Source organism: Eretmochelys imbricata, chromosome 7, assembly GCF_965152235.1.
Source record: "Eretmochelys imbricata isolate rEreImb1 chromosome 7, rEreImb1.hap1, whole genome shotgun sequence".
In the NCBI taxonomy this organism is placed as follows: domain Eukaryota; kingdom Metazoa; phylum Chordata; order Testudines; family Cheloniidae; genus Eretmochelys; species Eretmochelys imbricata.
The window spans coordinates 27,245,940-27,266,501 of NC_135578.1; the positions used below are offsets into that span (position 1 = coordinate 27,245,940).

At 39.1% G+C, this 20,562-nt stretch overlaps 2 protein-coding genes across 2 annotated transcripts in view; one reads left to right on the top strand and one right to left on the bottom strand.

Moving 5' to 3' along the window:
* The window catches only part of CACNA2D3 (calcium voltage-gated channel auxiliary subunit alpha2delta 3), a 722,234-nt gene that overhangs the window by 101,116 nt on the left and 600,556 nt on the right, over window positions 1–20,562 (bottom strand). The window lies entirely within an intron of this gene.
* Window positions 1,885–12,078, top strand: LRTM1 (leucine rich repeat transmembrane protein 1). The gene is made up of 3 exons (XM_077821362.1): window positions 1,885–1,891; window positions 3,400–3,996; window positions 11,645–12,078. The coding sequence occupies exons 1-3, from the start codon at window positions 1,885–1,887 to the stop codon at window positions 12,076–12,078; spliced, it is 1,038 nt and encodes a 345-aa protein (XP_077677488.1).

Below are 20,562 nucleotides of genomic sequence, written 5' to 3' on the forward strand. Positions count from 1 at the left end.
GGATTGCTTTGCTTTCTTCAGGGTGGCAATCTTACTTATATTTGTAGAAGATATTTATAATTCAGCTTGGAAAAAAGGAGACTAAAGGGTGATATGATAGAGGTATATAAAATCATGAGTGGTGTGGAGAAAGTGAATAAGGAAAAGTTATTTACTTGTGCCCGTAATACAAGAACTAAAGCCCACCAAATGAAATTAATGGGCTGCAGGTTTAAAAAAATAAAAGGAAGTTCTTCACACAGCACACAGTCAACTTGTGGAACTCCTTGCCTGAGGAGGTTGTGAAGGCTAGGACTATAACAAGGTTTAAAAGAGAACTAGATAAATTCATGGAGGTTAAGTCCATTAATGGCTATTAGCCATGATGGGTAAGGAATGGTGTCCCTAGCCTCTGTTTGTCAGAGGGTGGAGATGGATGGCAGGAGAGACACCACTTGATCATTACCTGTTAGGTTCACTCCCTCTGGGGCACCTGGCATTGGTCACTGAGGGCAGACAGGATACTGGGCTGGATGGACCTTTGGTCTGACACAGTATGGCCATTCTTCTGTTTTTATGTTAAGATTAACTAGAGAAGACAGAACTTCAGAAATTAGTTTATAAATTATTGTATAAATAATGTAGAGGCAGAATTTGGCTCTTGGTCTCCTGAAAGCTCAAGCTAATTAATGTACAAACCAAAAATTAAGCTGAGACACTTTCTGCATCATCTCATAGTATTACAAATAAGACTAGTAGCTGAGTTCACTGCAAGCTGTTCTTGTGCATCCAAAGGCAGAATTTGGCCCTAACAATGTTACATTGTATGGTCAGCATTTGGAGAGGCTTGACATTTTGTGATGGTGCAGTTTCAAGGGCCCTCTTCATGACAAAGCTAACAGATGCATAAAAGTGAGCATGTGACCTTAAAGGAGCTCATTATACCAGATTTCACATTCCTTTGAACACCTTATCGCAGCTTTAATTCTATGGTAGTCATACGCCATTAGCCCTTTTACTACTGTGAATGCTACAATGTGAAGTGTTATTTTATTTCTAAAGAAGTTAACAGTGAGATAAAGTCAATATATTACCATGTGAAATATGAGTTTTCAATCAAATGTCACTTAAAGTGTCAACGCATTTGCAAAAAAAGCAGACCAATATTTTTAGTATCCCATACAAATATGTTTGCCATTCTTACCAAGGAAGGCACCAGCTCTGTGTTCCCATGCAACAAAATCCTGTCAGCACAGTTAATCCCTGTGGATGTCAGAAGAATAAGCCCCAGAAGAGCAAACAACTGCACTGTCAAAACCATGTCATCAACATGCAAGCCTATTTCTAGTATTATTACACACTCCATTGCCTCCAATCACAACCCAGGAAAACTAGAATCCATGTTCAGAGTCATCTGATCTTGAGGAATTGACACAGCATGGCTAATAATCCCACAGAATTCAGAAACTACATTGGATTTTAAAAAGGCAGCCTTATTTTTGTACCTTGGATTTGAAGCAGATTAAATAATAGAAAAGGGTAGGCTATCAGCTCATGATTTGTATACTACAGCTGTCCAGTTTGAGCTGACAGACATTCTTTGCAGGGCCAGTTGACTGAATAAGAAAGGCAGAGAAAAACTCAGAGTAATAGGTGGACTGTAAAAAAAAAAAAAAAAAAGTGTGATAGAGGGGGGGAAATGAATGCAACAACAACCAAAGCTGATGGAGTTACTCACTAGAACAAATAGTTAAAGCTCCTTTGTAAACTACAAAATGAAGGTATAAAGGAAACTGGATTAGTTCATAGTCCTGACACACACTTCAAGTTGTAATATAGTGTAAATTACTGTTCTAAGTAAACTTGGACTAAGCTTTCTGCAAGCAGGACAACAATAGAACCACCATGAAAGGTGAGCTATAATTTACTTTTTAGACCTATAGTGAAGTGCTCTGTAAAGAAATATTTCCTTTGCCAACCAGTTTCTATTTTTAACTTTACAGTGGAAGTTACTGTTTAAGTTGTTTTTCTTGTTTCTGAAGCTAACAGTTGTAAAACGGCACAATGCTACAGAATATTTTTTTCTTGAACACATAATTCAGGCACTGTAGCAAAATTTTGAAATACAATTTCATTTAGAGTGTTAATTAATAAGTGGTTTGCAAGGTAAATTGTTGTCACAAAAATCCAAACCTTTCATTTACAGATTTAATGTGTTCAATACGGAAATCTCATTCTGTTGTTCTTTTAAGATAGTGTTCCTGTTACTAATTAATGTTTGAGCTCTACACGTCAATATGCACTGTATCCTTTATTTTCCAAGACTTTTAAATAATAATTGACGAGAAGCTTTTCTACTTTGAAATAACAGATACTATTAATGATTCGATGCATCACAAAGACAATGTTAAAAAGGATTTATCCACCTATTGCTCTGATTCTCCGGAGCCAAAATAATTCATATGGGATCAGCAGCCAAGACTCCCTAATATATCTTTATTATTCCATTGTATGCATATTAACATAACTTTAGGCAGCATGATGTTTTTAAAGGAATAGCGTTAACCACATATGACAGGTACAAGGTATTATTATTTCAGTCAAAGCCAACTGGATCACTGTCAGGAGCCATGGGAGTAGATAATTTTAAATATTAAATATCATTGAGTACTCCTGTCACCTCATTTATCATTTTAACAACTGTACTTCACAAATGTTTGCTTAGTGGATAGATGTTCAAATCTTTGGAAAATACAGCTGGCATTCAGATAAAGGAATTTCAATTAATAAGCGTAAACATGGGTGGATATTTTAAAGAACAGACTAAAAAAATCTGGCTCACTGGAAACTTTTGTTGAATCCTCTGTAGTGAAGTCTTTGAAGATTATTGTTTTCTCTAAAGGAACACAAGCTTAATTCTTTAAGGTGCAACATTCAATCAAAAAAGTAACTAAACAGGGACTGTGCTTGCAATTTTAACATACAGTGATTCAGAATCACTGGCTTGGAACCACTATCACTATAGAAAGATAAACATTACAATTTAATATCCTTGGGAACTCTATGAGAGTGTTTCATTCCTATGGGTATGTAGCAGCTAGAAATTCATCATATTTTTATGGCAAGGGGGTGATGGCTAAGCTTGCTAAAAGTTATTTGCATTTAAGATAAAGCCATGAAAAGTAGCTCAGTTTGAAACTAGAGAAAAATTATCTTTAGTCTACATTATATGAGGTTTCCAAAATTTTATCTAGGGCTGATTTATACTATTCTGATGTACCAAACTGTGAAACAAATGTGCATTATTGTCCATTACCAAAAGGTACATCTTTTGTCTATGCTACCAATGTTTGTATTACCAAAACACACCGATTATAAATTAGTTTCACCACATTATCACTTCTTTTACTTCTTGTACAGGTGAACTGCTTTTGGTTTCAAGTATCATTGTACTAATGCATATGGTATGTGGATGCCCCGAAAAGTGCCTATGTCATCAAACATCAAAGACAGTGGACTGCAGGAATCAAGGACTTGTTGAAATTCCCTCCCACATACCTCCTGAAACTCTAATATTACAGTTGCAGAATAACCATATTTGGAAAATCAATCAAAATGCATTCAATGAGACCCCTTTGCTCAAAATTTTAGACTTGTCTAATAATTCTATTTCAAATTTGTCATCGGGTGCTTTCCAAGGATTACGATATCTACAGGTTCTAAACCTAACCAAGAACTTGATTCATTACCTAGAAAACAAGACTTTCAATTCCCTCCCTCAATTAAAAGAACTGGATTTGTCATCCAACAGTATATTACATTTGCCTGAAACTCTAGGAAATAATACAGAGAATATAACTTTATTGTCTGTTAAGTATAACAAGGTTCAAAGACTGGACAGAATTCTGCTGGAATCCCTCCCAAACCTGAAAGTTGTTCTTTTCAAGAATAATCCATGGCAATGCACTTGTCATGTCATTGGCCTTAAACTGTGGCTAGAGAGCTTTTTATACAGAGGTAAGTAATTTTCTCTATTAGATAAAATGTAAAGAAAATGGTCTAACATATACTTGATCTATCCGAGCTACCATGGCCTTGATACCAGAAAGCACTTAAGCACATACTTAACTTTCTCTCTGCTCTGGACTAGAGTTTGGCAAATACCTGAGTTTTCAGACTGCTGGAAGTTCAAGAACATAAACTCAATTTGGGTTAAATTGAATCCAGAATTTAAATAAATATTGGCAAAGGAAACATGCAGTTTGACGCAAAGCATTTTGTTTCCAGACTTTTAAAATAGGCTCAATTAAAAAAAAAAAGAGGAAGTAGAGGTAATGGTTGTGGTGCCAGTGCCCACCTTATAACTTTTAGCCCGGTACTTAGGATATTCACCTGGGATATGGGAATCCCCACTTTGGAGCAGGGATTTGAACCCCCAGAGATTAGTGCCTACCAGGCTATTGACTACTCTGGGGGAGGTCTCTCTCAGTATCTCCTGGTGAAGCTGCTTGTATAAATAATTATTCATTCTAGTAAGGACTTGAACTTGGGTCTGCCCCCTTCCAGCGGAGTGCCCTAACCACTGGATTAAAATGATAATACAGAAATACACAATGCCACGGTAAAGGAAAAATTAAGTTTGTATGTAGTTTAAAAGCAGCACAAAGTTGTTTGGCCATATCTCTACCTGCATTTAATCTCTTCCATTTATAAATCCCTTAGTTATTCTACATAAAAAGAGAGTAAGACTTAACTCTGTTTTTTGTAAGTCAGAAGTTGTCTCGCTCTGCTTTTGAATGGCATTGCAATGCTTTGTTCTGAGCAGCTTTAGAATCCAAGATGATTAGATAAAAGGGAAAAAAATCATTTATAATCCTAAAACGTTTGGGTTTTTTTAAGTATATCTCTTTTATATGCAGTGTAGGAAGTGAAAGGTATTAAAATTAAAGGAAGACCTGGCTCTGATTGCTGTGGGAGCTAGTCAGACTTTGAGAAGTCAAAAGAACAAACCAATCCTATTTCCTCTAAAATAAACATTGATGCATGAATGTGATACAAATACTTCCTTGGTTTCCTATCTGTACGTAGATCAACATATTGGCATGGTACAAGGCAACAGCTCATGTGAAGATGCTCTATGTCTTCTGTTTGCCCTCTGTAACACAATTGCTATTCAGTGTCCATTGATAGCCTTCACTCATAGTTATATGGGCAGGAATTTTGAAGATGAGATTCGGTTTATGCACAGAAGGAAGGCTGAAGAGATGAGATTGAAAGGAAATCTGACATGTCATAACCCATGACAGATTGTCCTTTGTTGTGCCTAAATAGAGTTGCTTTAATCATTCAACAAACAGAAGAGTTTCTGTGGAACTAACCAACTAATTTTCACTCCTTATTTCTCCTTCTAATTAATTACTTTTAAGTGACTTTGTGCAAGAATAACTTTAAACCTTGCAAAAATAACCTTAAAAACCTCACACTTTGGTTACTAGAACTGTTTAAAGTTCATATGCACACTTCCTTGTTAAAATGAAATGTATATAATTGGACAATTTATATGTCCAGTTAGTGAATTGGTAGCAAACAATCAAGTCTCCAAATGTTTCACCAGGAAATTCTCACTACCATCCAGTCACACACTGAGTACACCACAGGTAATCACTAAACTACACACACACCTCCCCCTCAAAATTTTATTTTTATTTCAGGAATTACCACCATGAGAAGAGACATATTTCTTTTTACAGTAGCTCTCTTTTTATGCTGTGGCCAAATCATTGGGCCAGTTCCTTAGCATACCCAGCACAGACGGAAAGCAGCATTTATTGTGTACCTGAAGGAAATGGTTAGCATAAGGGGAATCTCCAGCACAAGTTAAGCCATTGCAGCTGGGCACAACTTAGAGTGGACTTGAGGCTGTTCTAAACTGTGCTGGAGTCACAGCTCTCAGGCGTTCTAGGAGTGGGGAGCTGGAATGATGGTGTAATAGCACCTCCAGAGCCATCTGTTCTAGAAGCAGCACTGGCACAGACAAGGATCTGGTCCATTGGATCTGTGTTAAAGCATCTAAAGTACATTTAATTAAGTTCCATCAGTACAAGATGCCTAATACTTGGCTAGGTAACAGGTGGGATTAGTTATAGAAAATAATAAATAAAATTAAACAAGCTTTTAAGCCAGTGATATGTGCAATTTATCAAAATATTCAACAGGCTAAGTTGATAGAGTGGGTCTGTAATTTAACTGATAAAAATTAGTCTCCTGAGGGCTTTCTCTCCCAGGGTTAAAGTCATACGACTTTCTGGACTGTTAAACTATTAAGTTATTTCTTTCAGCCTCCAGGCTTTTGTTACATTTTGCTGGACCTATTCCCTAGAACAAATTTTAGCAGGGGTTCTGAATTCCGTATGCAGCAGAAGGTAATGATCCAAGATAAGCATATCAGATTATCTTAATTACTATGCCAGCAGCACAGCTTCTTTAGTTTATCTCAGAAACACAGCCATTGTTTGGCAATTCAGTGATTTTTTTTCTTGTCTCACCTTTGCTTTACAAAAATTTGCCAAAATTTTAAAAAATCAAGTGAAATGCAACACACAAACGCATTTTAACGACCAGTGTTGGAAGAAGTCTAGATATTCTGTACTCTAATATTTCTCCAGTATTATTCTTCTGTGACTTATACTAACCAAAATAAGTTATGTTCCTGTAACAGGGTAGCTGGTCCCTTAAATGAAACTGGGCTCAGCTCTTGCATTCCAGTCAAGTGCACCCTAGCTTGATGTAATGAGTCGGGTGTGGCTGGCCCCAGGGAGTTATAAATGAGAGTTCAGAACACTGATAGCGTTTAGAAAGGAAGAAAGAGTCCTGAGAATAATACAGACTCCAAGGAGAGACTGCTAAATTGGAATTAATTTGCAAACTGGATACAATTAATTTAGGCTTGAATAAAGACTGGGAGTGGATGTGTCATTACACAAAGTAAAACTACTTCCCCATGTTTATTTCCTCCCCCCTCGCCCACTGTTCCTCACATGTTCTTGTCAACTGCTGGAAATGGCCCACCTTGATTATCACTGCAAAAGGTTCCCCCTCCCCTCCTGCTGATAATAGCTCATCTTACCTGATCACTCTTGTTACAGTGTTTATGTATTGTTTCATGTTCTCTGCATATATAAATCTCCCCACTGTATTTTCCACTGCATGCATCCGATGAAGTGAGCTGTAGCTCACGAAAGCTTATGCTCAAATAAATTTGTTAGTCTCCAAGGTGCCACAAGTATTCCTTTTCTTTTTGTGGATACAGACTAACATGGCCGCTACTCTGAAACCTGAGAATAAAGAGGAGGGGATGCCCCTGAAGGTGGAGCAGTGAGAGTTCCCTCATTGAGCAGTGAAGCCAGATCAATGCAGGTGAAAACAGAAGGTACAAAGGTAGTCAGGAGGTCACCTACAAGCTTCCCCAGGCCCAACAGCCATGATTGGAGAGAGCTGAAGGCTGAGAGAAGCAGAGGGAAATGCCTGCTGGCTCTCTGAGGTTGATAGCTAATGCTGAAAGGCCAGAGAGACCTGAAGAGTATAGGTACTTGGAGGGGGTGGAGGCAGTAAATGACTACAAACACAAGGGGAAGGGAAACAGAATAAGTTTGAGAACCACTGATCTAAGAGCATTGGGATGCCCAGGGCCTCAGGGGAAAGACCTGTCTGTTGGGCCCAAGAAGTGAAACACACCCATTTTGCTTGGTAGGATTGTCTTGTGGAGTTCTTTCTGCTACTGGAGAAGACATCTCATACTGCCAACAGACACTTCTGTGCTAGCGGAGGCATCCACCCAAAAACCAAGCTGTCAAGTGAAGCGTCCACGGATTGGGGTGCCAGAGTCTGCCGCTATGTTCTGTGAGCAGTCCCGGAAACGTCGGGAGTGGGAGAGGGTGGAGAAGAAGAGGAAATCAGAACTGGCAAGGCCAGAACGGAGCAATCAGGATGACCATCACCCTTTCCCACTGGAGTTTGTGACAGACACATGACAAGAGTGGTAGGGGAGGGAAGATGTAGTTGCTTCAGTGACCACATAGAACTTTGGCTAGCGAGAGGAACAGTTGAGGCATCTGAGATCCAAGATTGGTCTCATCCCCCTTCTTGTGTACCAGAAAACAGTTTGAATACTTGAAAGGCTGTGGGGACTGGCTCCATTGCACCTCTCTGCAGGGGGAGTCCACCTCTAGGGTAAGAATACTGTTGTGAGAGTGATGCCTGGCATGGGATCAGCACAGGGGATGTGGAAGAGGCAGCGTCACAAACTCAATGGTATAGCCATGTCGAATGACACCCAGGACCCATTTTGTCTGTTGTTATTACTCTCCATGCTGTCAGAAAGAGTTTGAGATGCCCCCAAAAGGGGTGGCTGGTAAAACCATTGGGGTGCAAAGTGGTTGATGGCTCTCTAGTTGCACTCAGAAATATCGCTTAGCAAAGATTGGGCATGTTGTGCAGATGACTTCATCATCAAAACAGGTGGATGAGATCTGTGGGCCTTTGGGCATTTCTGTGGAGGCTCATAGATGGTAGAACTGGGGCCATGAGCTCCAATATGGCCTACCTGGTTGATCCTGCTGTTGAAGCAATGGTGCCCAAGGAGTCAAGTACCAGTGGCTCCTGGGCTGAGCTAAGGTAGGGTATTGCCATGGTGCCACTGGGACCTTCTGATAGGTATGTCTTCAGAACGGGCAGCAGACCATGCGTAACATCTGGATCCTCAAGCTCAGAGGAACCAGAGTCCTGTGCAAATGGTGGTGCCAACAAAATGGGGTGTGTTGGAGGAATTCAGCCAGAAGGTGGCAGATTCGAGACAGTGGATGGGGCTCTCTTAGTCGGCAAGAGTTCTGGAACTCATGGAAACCTCATCCTTTCCAGGGGAAGACAGCTGATGAGGTCCAGGAGGATTTTTGAGTCTCCCTGAGTCAACAGCTCCTGGTTTATGGACAGAACTGGGGCCAGTAAAGGGATCCGTCTCTGGACCAATGATGCCGATGCAGGAGGGGTATGTGGGTCTGGAACTGGAACTGGAGGGTCTGTTGAGCAACTTTTTGTTGCTCTTGTGGGACTTGGAATTTGGTGCTGCTCCATGGCCGGAACTTGTGGACAGCACAGCATCTTTCTTAGACTGGAGGAAGACTTACTGTCATGCTTATGTGCATGCTCCCATGACTCACGACTAGGCCTTGACGCAGGGTCCATAGCACTGGTACCAGTGGAGCCGGACTGAGGATCCATGGTAGGAGACACTCTCTTGGACTGTTCAGGCCAATGTACGGGGGGCGGGGGGGGGGTTCCCTGACCAGGATCTGACTGCAGCCCCATGGTAACTTGCATGAGGTGCTTTTTAGGACAAAAGACTCTGCCTTCCCATGAACAAGCAGGGAAGGAGAGGCAGATACCGCATCTGGACACGGTGTGGGCTTCCCCCAAATAGTACAGGCAGTGTTGGTACTCATCGCTGAGGGAAAACAAGCATGGGCAGAAAGGGCAGACTTTGAATCATGGACTTTTTGGCATAACCCAGTACCGGGGGGAATTGTTCGGCAGAGAACCACAGAAGCACAGTCCCAAGTCCTTAATCGTACCAAACTTTTAGAAACAAGAAAATTGCTCCAGAAACAGCAAAAATCTTGACTATATACAGTACCAAGACCTGGGTGCTGTAGGGGGTAGAGGGAGTTGGGGATTGTTTGCCAGGTAACTGCCGAAGTGAGATCTCCAGCCCTTAAACCTACAAAACTTCTAAAAACAATAAAACCACTACAAAAACCTGAAGAATCCTGACTAAATATGAAAATAAAAAAAGTTTTTCTTAAAAGTTTTGGAAAATGCATTACTAAGGACAAGAGGACAGCAGAAGCTCTGACACAGACCATGTGGCGGTGAGAAGGAACTGAAGATGTCTACCCCACCTTTTATCACCTTGGGCGAAACCATAAGGCAGTGCAAGGGTACATGCATGGACCGATGGACATAACTACTTTGAAAAGCTCTGGTTCCAGGCATTTGCGCATAACCCTCAGTGGAACACTGATTGGGACCATCACTTGACGAAGAATAAAAGATTTCTTGAACTGAATGCAACTCAAGCAATTGATTCTTGTTTCATATACTTAAATAATTAAAGAGAATACTTAAGTGATGGCAGAATTGTAGTTTTCCATTCCAACACCCTTTTCAGTCACTCATAACCATGGAAGGATCAGAGCTGCCAAATTTGGAACTTCAGCCATATCCACACTGAAAATGTCCATGTTTGGAAGTCTTTGGATCCAGGCTTTTGGTTTGACCTGTTACAGATCAAGGCTTCAGCTGCTAGGCTCTGATTCATCTTGGAACATCACCAATATTTATCGGGAAGGTGGTCTTAGAAATTTGGTATGGGCCAATCTTAACTCACCAGCTTCTAAAACAAATTCTTTTTAAGATTAAAATTTCCATGCCTGGCCACAGAGGGAGAGGAATTTTGAAGTGACTTGATTCAGTTACTTTTGAATAATGCAAACTTGAAAATATACAATGGTTGTAGCCCTACCCAGTAGCTATAGGGGATAATATGTGGGATAGTAAGGGAGCTGACTTATGATACATATGTGCTCTAATGCACTAAGGACTGATCCTCCCCGCTGCTTGAGCAAGGGTGAAAAGGCTCCCTACTCCATTCCCCCCACACCAAGTTCACCCATTCAGCGGAGAGCAGGTACCAGCCCTAAAGGCTGCATGGGGCACGAGTCACTTTCAGGTTTACACTAGTGTAGATGGTGGATTCTCTGTAACTTGAAGTCTTTAAGTCATGATTTGAGGACTTCAGTAACTCAGCCAGAAGTTATGGGTCTATTACCGGAGTGGGTGGGTGAAGTTCTATGGCCTGCAATGTGCAGGTCAGACTAGATGATCATAATAGTCCCTTCTGGTCTTAAAATCTATGAGTCTAATAAAATACATAGGATATACTGTATGAACAACTTTGAAATTAGAAAATTCAACTGCTTTACTTTTCTAACTTTTGTATGGAGAATACTGGTTTTGGCATGTAATGTGAATGGTATCATGCTTTTATAAACTATGTAGAAAAAATCAGGGCATATAGGATATTTTATTTTAACAATTTGCAGCATGGCAAATGTTAGCACATAGTGTCAGAATTATCACTACTTCAAGGACCATTGCTGTGAATGCTAATAGGAAATGTTTACAAAAGACATATTGTTTCCATCTATGTTTATTAAAAAAAGTAGTGGTAAGAATGTGCTTGGTAATAATAGCTCTTTGGTTTCACTTATGGCTTTATACCTGCCTATTTTTATACTACTGGGTGTGTGTGTCTGGTGGTGGTGCGGGGATGGAGGGGTTGTTTGGTTTTTACTATAAACATTGATAAAGTACAGGTAAATGTACGCCTAATGAATTATTGGTTACACGTAATTGCTTATTTGAGTATATAAAAGTGTTATAATCCTAGTGTTTAACTAATTGGAAACATACACAAAATAATATATGGTTGTAAATTGTTTAAAAGTAGAAAAATGAAGCAGTTTATAAATTCCATTGGGCTTCGTTTTGTTTTTACATACAGAAAATTCAGAACGCCAAAGAGCTCAAGACTTTAATATGTTCTTTTCAGGAGGAATAAGTGATGGCATTATATGCTCAACACCAGAAAATCGGAAGGGAAACGACCTCCTCAAAATTCCTTATGAGATGTACGGGGCATGCCCTCCCACAGTCGCTAATATTCATCTGGCTAATATTCATCACCATAACTTTGAGCACAGAAGTTCTCTGAAGCACACTCAGCACAATGAAAATGGAGAAAGTAGCCGTTCAGACTGTGAACCTAAACCAAAGCCAAGGCCAGTTAGTTTGCGTCATGCAATTGCCACTGTAGTAATAACTGGAGTTGTCTGTGGAATTGTGTGTCTAATGATGTTGGCAGCTGCTGTGTATGGTTGTGCCTATGCTGCAATTACTGCTAAATACCACAGAGAACACTTGGCCCCAGTAACAGAGCAGGGGAGTCCCGAGGAAAAAGAGCCATTTGGTAGTTCCTTGGCTTAAGTTACTTTTGGTCTTTGGTTTCACCCAAGTAAGACTCCTCGTTTCAATCAGAAGCTTAGTGTCAGGTATGACTGATTTACTTGTTACTCCTGTATTTTGCTTTTTCACATTAAAAAAGTTTCTGTAAAATAAGCATTCATTCCTGGGAAGCAATTTATGTTGAGAAGTGAAATAAATATATTATTTATGTTTTGTGCATGCATACATTCTGAAGTATTACATGAGGATGTGAGTTTGAGATTAATTAAATCTTCATGTAAACACTTTCAAATATTCTGTTCTACATTAACTAGTCCACTGTGTAACATTAGTATAATTCATGGCAATTACAAACAGACAGTCACTAGCCATCACAATGGAATGGAAAATGCAAAGCAATTTTAAGTGGCTTGGTAAAGCTTGCCTAATATGTACCTAAGGAATATATGGCAGAACAGTTACCTCTAAATACAGGTCATACTATCTAATAGTAGAACTGTCCAAATTATTCACTGCAAGTAACTGACCCAACAATTTTTTAAAAATAAATAATTTGCAAACACATTATCTACTATTCGACCGGCTCTACTAGATAAACCATTTTAATATTGCACCCATGATGTAGTTTATGACATGGAAAATCCATAATTAGCTATAGCAGTTCAGTTCTAGGCCTTGTCCAAAGATAGAAACATCTTTCTCTTACTTGGGGAACAGTAAAGAGGAGCTGGCAAGATGGAAGTGAAGGAGAAATGGTTAACATGACTGCATCATGGCATTCCGATAAAAGGATTTGAGAAATGGCACGGACAGAAGCAAAAATAAAATATAGACATAGAAGCTACACTTTATTCCTCAACAAAGGACTAATACACAACCACCACAGACACTTCTGATGGTCTTAATTCATAAAACTTCCATTTAGCAACTCTCATAACAGGAATAAAATAATGGATTTGGTACTGAAACCAATACAATTATGTGTTTGTATACTGTTATTCTCTCTCTTATGTCTGGCTAGATTCCCCGTAGGATGTATCCTAGCAGAGGAATCCATAAGCAGAAAGTTTGCTATAAGAGGAAGTTGCAGTCACAAAATCCTCAACACCAGAGAACCAGAAGGGAAAGAATATTCTTAAACTGCAGAAACATTTTTCAAATAAAATATTTGGCTAGGGAGTTCACTGCACCATTTAAATCTAGTATTAGATTATTATAATATATATGTCTAAATTTTCTAGCCTGGATTTTAGTTTCAGAATTAGTATTTTGTAACAAAAAAAAAAAAGGAATTTTATTTTAACTAGTGTAGTGATGCAAGGGTATTGGATGGAATTTTACCATCTGTGCACTAAATGAAGATCCTCAGTGCCAAACCAAAGTCAAAGGCCCTTTACTGGTGGGAATTACAAGGGAGCTGGGAGACACATACACACAAGCTAAATTTAGGGTCCAGGGCACCCATGCAATTAGACTGCAGATGCAAATGTGAAAAATGCTAAAGCTCCAGTTGACTTCAGTGGAGCCAGGATTTCACTGACACTGCTCCCAGTAACCTGGGACTCAGCTATGGCCCTTTAAGTACAAATACCCTCTGCTCACCCCTTAAAAAAACCCAACCCAACCTACCAAAACCTTTTAGACCGTCTTCCTAAAGAAGCAAAAAAAGATACAAAAATGATTTTTAAATATTTTTTAGGTCACCTTTAAGCTGCTTTTGGCATTTTCATGTGCACTTAAGGCCTTAAGTCCATGTGAAATTCTGCCATAAAGCAAGATACTTCTTACTTCCATTAGTGCATTCCTTTGTATGACTGGAGTAGGCCAATCCATACTAAATGTGTCATATACATTCTAACATGCTGTATGTTAAAAAAATGCAGAAACATCACATTATGCTTTGATAAAATTGTATACATTTATAAATTCAGCCCACGGTTGCCACAAACAGCCATTTGAGATGATAATGTTTACCAACAGTTTAAATGTCAACAGAGGAAAATATAGAGCCAATCATTTAAATTAACAAATGCAAACTTACAATTTTGCAATATGAAAAATGTAATGTTTATCTGTAAAAATAAAATTCAGATGAAAGACACAATTTGCTGAGTATTCTGTGAGAACCACAAATTATCTTTCACAACCACTGCAGTTCAGAAGGGATGATTTTCAAACGCCTTACAGATTATTTTTAGCTGCTCATTGTATACTGCTGAATCCAGGGATTCCCTACAGAAGTGGCCTTAATTTGTAAAACTACGGACATCTGCTGCTGCTGAAATAATGAGTTATTTGCACAGATTTATTTTGTCAGTAAAGGTAATTGACAAACAGTTTCAACAATGCAATGTAGAGTATTTCTATAAACACAGTGTTTCCCCCGCAAACTCTGGAAGAGCCCCTTTATTCCTGAAAACATCAGGATAGCTTGTTCACTGCTTGCCATTTGGAAAGACAGCTGAAAGAAATGGATTGTACTATTCTTATCTTTCAAACAGGGGTCACCTTGTCACTGCTTTCAGAATCGATACCTGGAAAATGGAGACGAAGAAAGTGGTCCTACTTGCAAATTTGTTCCCCATTTAGAATAGGAGACAAAACCACACAGATTTCACTTTGTTCTCTACAGAAAAAGCCCATTAATGGTTATACATGGAGAGAAACACAAGTACTGAGTTTTCCATACTGAGTGCTGTATGCAAGTCTTTCCATCCAAAACTTGCAGAAGGATAATAAAAATGTAACTTCATTACCCCCAGGTAATCCCACTTCCAATCAGAGAGAGAACGCCCCTCCTTGTTTTTCAAAGTAGGCAGCTCAATTACATTATACATAGTGTATCTTTCATTTGCAACATTAACAAAATAAGACACCATTGTTTGCATAATAATGACCTCCTATTTGCTGCTGGCCAGGTGACAAAAGTACAGAGGCTCCCTTTAGTTCAGCATTGAAAAAGTATGCTTATTTGAACCTCTTTAGTCTGCAAAACAGGTCGGGAAAGGTCATATTAATAACATTCACACAAGATTCTTGGTATTTCCTGGTTTTGTGTTACCTGAAATATGACTGCATGCACCCCTGGTAAGGCAGCCAGCAATATCAATCACCTGGATGTGGCATTGACCTAGGGTTGCCAACTGTCCAGGATTGACCTGGAGCCTCCAGGAATTAAAGATTAATCTTCAATTAAAGATTATGTCATGTGATGAAATCTCCAGGAATACATCCAACCAAAATTGGCAACCCTACATTGACCCATCATGGGGGAAGGGACAGATGATTCAGTGACAGCAAAGTACATGACTACAGCATGTTATGAACAGAGGTTGAGCCTGTGGTCAGCTCTGCGTGATTAGAGAGCGATCGACAGATTTAGGGCCAAAGTTTTCCATGGACTTCTTGCCTTTGTGGATATTGCAAGCTGAGTTTCTTCCACAGGATTGCCATTCTTGCTTCAAGGAGGGAATGAGAATCTGCAAATCCTGTGCGTTTTTGGAAGCAAAAGGTTTTCCATGGAAGGGGATAAACTAGCTAACCCACAGTATTTAATTTATAATGAATGTATTTATTATCCTCATAATTGTAGAGAAACAAACAATACATTGCTTAAAATTCAAACCAATGCAGCATTATCTTAATTTCATAAAATCAATCCAGATTCTTTGCCATGTAATCTAATCAAGGAATTATTTGGTTGGCAGCAATGTCCTTTGGCAAAAACCTCTAGAATCTGCTACTAGAGCACACTGCTAGACCCACACACCTGCTAAACTTTCCCACGTTAGCTACACTTTTCAAAAAGAACAGCCTAACACAACTGGCCAAGAGTGAGGAGCAGAATCCTCTTTGAAGTTCACTATACATATCAGCATACAGATCTACTCTACCTGTGCAGCACTTGGATTCTAGGTGATGAGTGCTATAGAATAAAATAGATGGATTAGGCAGCCGTGGCACTTATGCTCAGAAATTATGATTACATTAACAGAGAAATATCCCCCTCAAGAAATGTGCTATCAGATAAAATCATCATTTCTAAATGGTGAAGCCAACTGAGAGTGTGTGCATGCGAATGCCTTGAACACTGAATGTACATTCTGCTTTTTACTGAAGCCATTAGTATACATTTCATTATTAGATTTATGAATACGAAGAGAATATGAAAAATGTATTAGGCCCTTTGGAAAAATATAAACTAACTGTTTTCCACTAAAGCATGCTGGGACATGCAAGGGATTTACTAAGCATTACTACTGATTATAATGTTCAGTGGCTTACAAACTGGAGTAAAGATTAAGTAAATCACTGTCTTGACTGATGAGAAAAGCATATATTTTAGAAACTTAGAATCTTTGGATGGCGTTTCAGTGTAATGGCATGTTCATTTTCCCTTAAACACTACTACTAAGAGAGACTTTTTATAGATGAGGTTATTGCTTTAAAGCACTTTTCATGGTTGTAGTCACATTCAAAGTAGTGGCAGGTAAAACAGTGGGTAAGCTGAACAGTACACAATATTTTATGAACAATTAATAGATGCTTTATCCTATCTAATACTTTAACTTAATATACCATAGTGCAGTAGAATGGAGGAAATATTTGACTACGTGGGAGACATTTACAATATACTTCATTCCTAAAGGTAATTGGTACTTACAGAGTGTTAACCTGTTGAAGTTAATGGCTTAATTTACAAGGCTCATATTTGTAAAAGTTTGTGTTGGGACTTTTCATTTACAAAACTCCCAAAGCATATGCTTACAGGCACATCCACATGACACACTGGGTACACATTTTTAAAAATCTGGATCCAAGGCTTTTAAATGTCATTGACTGAGTCTACTGTACTAATTCTTAAACCACTACCAGTATCCTGAGATAACTGACTGAAGAACAGAATTTTTCACAAAGCTAATAATGGGTAACTAAACACTAACAGGTAACCTGGAATATTCCCATATTGCAATACAGTCAAACCTCACTTACCTGAAGCCTGGTCAACCGAGAGTCTTAGATAGTTTTGGACAGTTGACATGTCCTCTGAGTTTGATTTCAATGTATAAGTCTTTCTGTGCTGATTTAGGCACAAGGACCTGAACATAGGAGTTTTAATACACATGTGACCAGCACCATAAAGACAGTCACTTTCAAAAGCGACTCATGATTTCGAGTGCCTCCATTTTTGAGTGTCCAACTTGTGACACCTGAAAGGGGCATGGTTTTCAGAGAGTGGGTGTTCACTAAAATCAGGCCCCTTTAAAGTGTCCCAAAAAACAGAGACACCCAAAATCATGGTGTGCTCCAGGCTTGAAACTTAAGCCTGAAACACAGCAGCTGCCACCTCCTTCTTAGCTGTTTATGACTGAGAGGATCTGGCTAACAGACCAACATCTACTAGGTGGGGTCATTCAATTTATCTAAGGGATTATATATTATTTAAATGACTTTCTTTAATTTTGAACCATTGTAATGACTTTGTATAAATGGTGAGCATGTGAAAATAGAAAGTTAGCAAAGAGGTGAGGTGAGGCTGGGAGGTCTATGAAAGAATCAAACAAAAACATGACCTGTCCATGAGTTCAAGTAGACTTGCCTACCTCTGGCTGACTACCAACACAAAGCATCAGGTTAGGATTAAAATATAGGAAGCAGTGATTTAGCACTGAAAGTAGAACTCTGAAGGTGACTGATTAGGAGACTGTACAGAAAAAGTAGTGACTAACAAAGGTTTGGAGATAAAATGATGGAGCATGTTTATGAGCTGATCTATTGAGATTTTAAAACAGTAGCCTTTTGTACTTTATTTATTTATTGCATTTCCTCTATTCTAAGGTATTAAAAGATCCTCTTTGAAAAGTTAAATACTTGAAAGGGGAAATGCCCTTGTTCAGTTTTATATGGGATGATTTATTTAAAGCTGTGAAAACCGTATTATATGTTTGCATAATATAGTGTTGTGGTGAGACAGGGAATATTCAATGAAATTGTTGCTAGGCTACCTTTACCAGAAAATTAGTTTCATTCTCCTACTTTTAATTTAAAAATGGCTTGATACTTTTAAACTTTATATTGTAAGCAAGCAAATGTATATTCAAAAAAGCCCTGAAAATACTTTAAAACAATCTATAGTTTTAAAATAAATAAATTGCACTAATGGATTCCCTTAATTCTAGTAAGCCATTACAACATGTTCATTTACAAGAAATCTTTCACCTGAGAATTTATTTCTATCACCACCACTATATATCAGTGAATAAGTATTAAAAGGATATATAAACAAATAGCTGTCACAGTCAATATGACTTTTCCTTGTGCACTGCAGCATTGACACTATAGAATAAAGTTTCTAGTTTCTCAAAACTTTAGACTATTTTTATTCCCGTGGCAAAGAATAGTGAGCAACCCAATACACATTGTGTCCTTGTGCTCTGACATCAACTACTATGGAATTAAATGCACCAGCTAAATGTGGCTTGTTATTATGTGATACTTGAATGACAGATTCCTTAGAACTTTAAATACCACATGCCTATAGACAGATAATATACTGTGTAAAGAAATTAATCAGAGTTACACTATGTACTCTTTTTAACTTCTGCCTCTTTGTAGTGGGAAAATAATTGCACCATCCAAAGGTTTGGGCCAGATTCTGTCATCCTCACTGAAGCTGAGTAGTAACTTGCTGCATGAATACTGTTATTGTTTTGAAAAGTTGTATTTGTGAAGTAAACAATTAATTAACATGTCCATGAGTGGCAGAATCCGGCCCTTAGGACAAGTGTAACGGGGTCCCTGCAGGGCCCTCCTGGCTCCTGCCAGGCTGAGAAAGTCACACAGAGACCTTGTTGCAGTGCTCACCTGGTGCCTTTATTTACAGGTTGTGTTCCCACCACCTTTCCACCATACACATAGTCCCTTTCTTACAGTCCACCAGCAGGAGAAAGGGGGCAAACTATCTCTCTCTGCTTCCCCTCCCTGCCTTTCCTCTACTCCAGCTTCCCTCTTTCCAGCTCCTCCCCTGGCTTCCTTCCCCTGGGGCTTTTCTCCAGCCCCAGCCTGATGAGGCAGCAGCTGTTCCAGCTTCCCCAATCAGGGCTCCTTTAATTGGAACTGGAGTGACAGAGAGTTGGCTAGGCAGTTTTCTGCTTAGCACCCTGTGAAAACAAGCTACACAAGTCTTCTCTTTTACATATACAGTAAAATCTCTGGAGTTATAAACTGACCAGTCAACCACACACCTCATTTGGAAATGGAAGTACACAATCAGGCAGCAGCAGAGATACACACACAAAAAAGCAAATACAGTATAGTATTGTGTTAAACAAACTACTAAAAAAATAAAGGGAAAGCAGCATTTCTTCTGCATAGTAATGCTTCAAAGCTGTATTAAGTCAATGTTCAGTTGTAAACTTTTGAAAGAACCATAACGTTTTGTTCAGAGTTATGAACAACCTCCGTTCTGGAGATATTCGTAACTCTGACGTTCTATTGTACCCCAAAAGGCTATAAAAACTGGCTGTCTCGGGGCCGTGTTCTTAAGGAAACAATTTGGCTTGCTATGTAGAGGGAAAACAAAAACCTCAACCAAGAGTCTTGTAGCAGTGGAGCTGCAGTGGGGCTCCCCCACTTACTACTCCTTAATCTTGGTTTGTCCCCAACCTTGGTGCTGTGCTTGTGCAGCAATTGCTTCAGCACCCTCTATGTACCTCCAGCAGAAAGGGGGCATTACTGGACATCCCTGGAGATACTTGGGTGTCTCTCCCCATTAATCACCATTTACTGATAAGGAGTCGTAGTGGAGGTGCATACCTTGCTTGAACGGTAGATTTTGGAGAGCAGAGTTTCCTTCTCGTCTCCTGATTACACTAGGCTAGGAGAAATCTTCAGACCAAAAGGCTCTTTTATTCAGCTCTATTTTGGAACTGGGCCCACACAGGTTTGGGGGAACATAACCCACCTTTAGTTAACTTGGAGTTTCAGTTAATTGGACGTACCTTAATCAGGGCTTGCTTGTATTCAGAGACTAAAATTTTTACCTGATAAGTAAGAGTTCTGATGCTTTTAAAATGTGTTTGTGAAGATGTTGCCCTGACTTAGAACAGTAATGTAGGGATTGCAGGAAGTTCTGTCTGCACGCAGTGTCCATCTAGTGCTTTGCATGTAATAAGGTGATTAATGTTGACATTCAAATATAAATATCCAATAGCAAAAAAGTTTCTATTTAAAAATTATTTAAAAGTTTACTCAACAGGAAATAATCAAATTAAACAACAGAACAAAGCTACTAGCTATTTGCCCCATTAGACCCTCCTTCCTGACCTCACCACCCTTTAGTAGTATGCAAAACAAGACGTATACAATTCCACATTTTCACCAATAGGTGGCACTAGTGCTTTCTACTTTTATTAGAACAGACAAGGAGCCCTCAGTTACCTCAGGGGAAACAAACCCTGTTGTACTTAAAAGTGAGTTCATCTAATAACTATAAACTATTCTTCT

Bases quoted from the DNA above. Each gene is read 5' to 3' on its own strand.
- LRTM1 (XM_077821362.1), top strand. The intron at 3,997-11,644 runs GTAAGTAATTTT...TGTTCTTTTCAG, and splicing joins AGAGAGCTTTTTATACAGAG to GAGGAATAAGTGATGGCATT.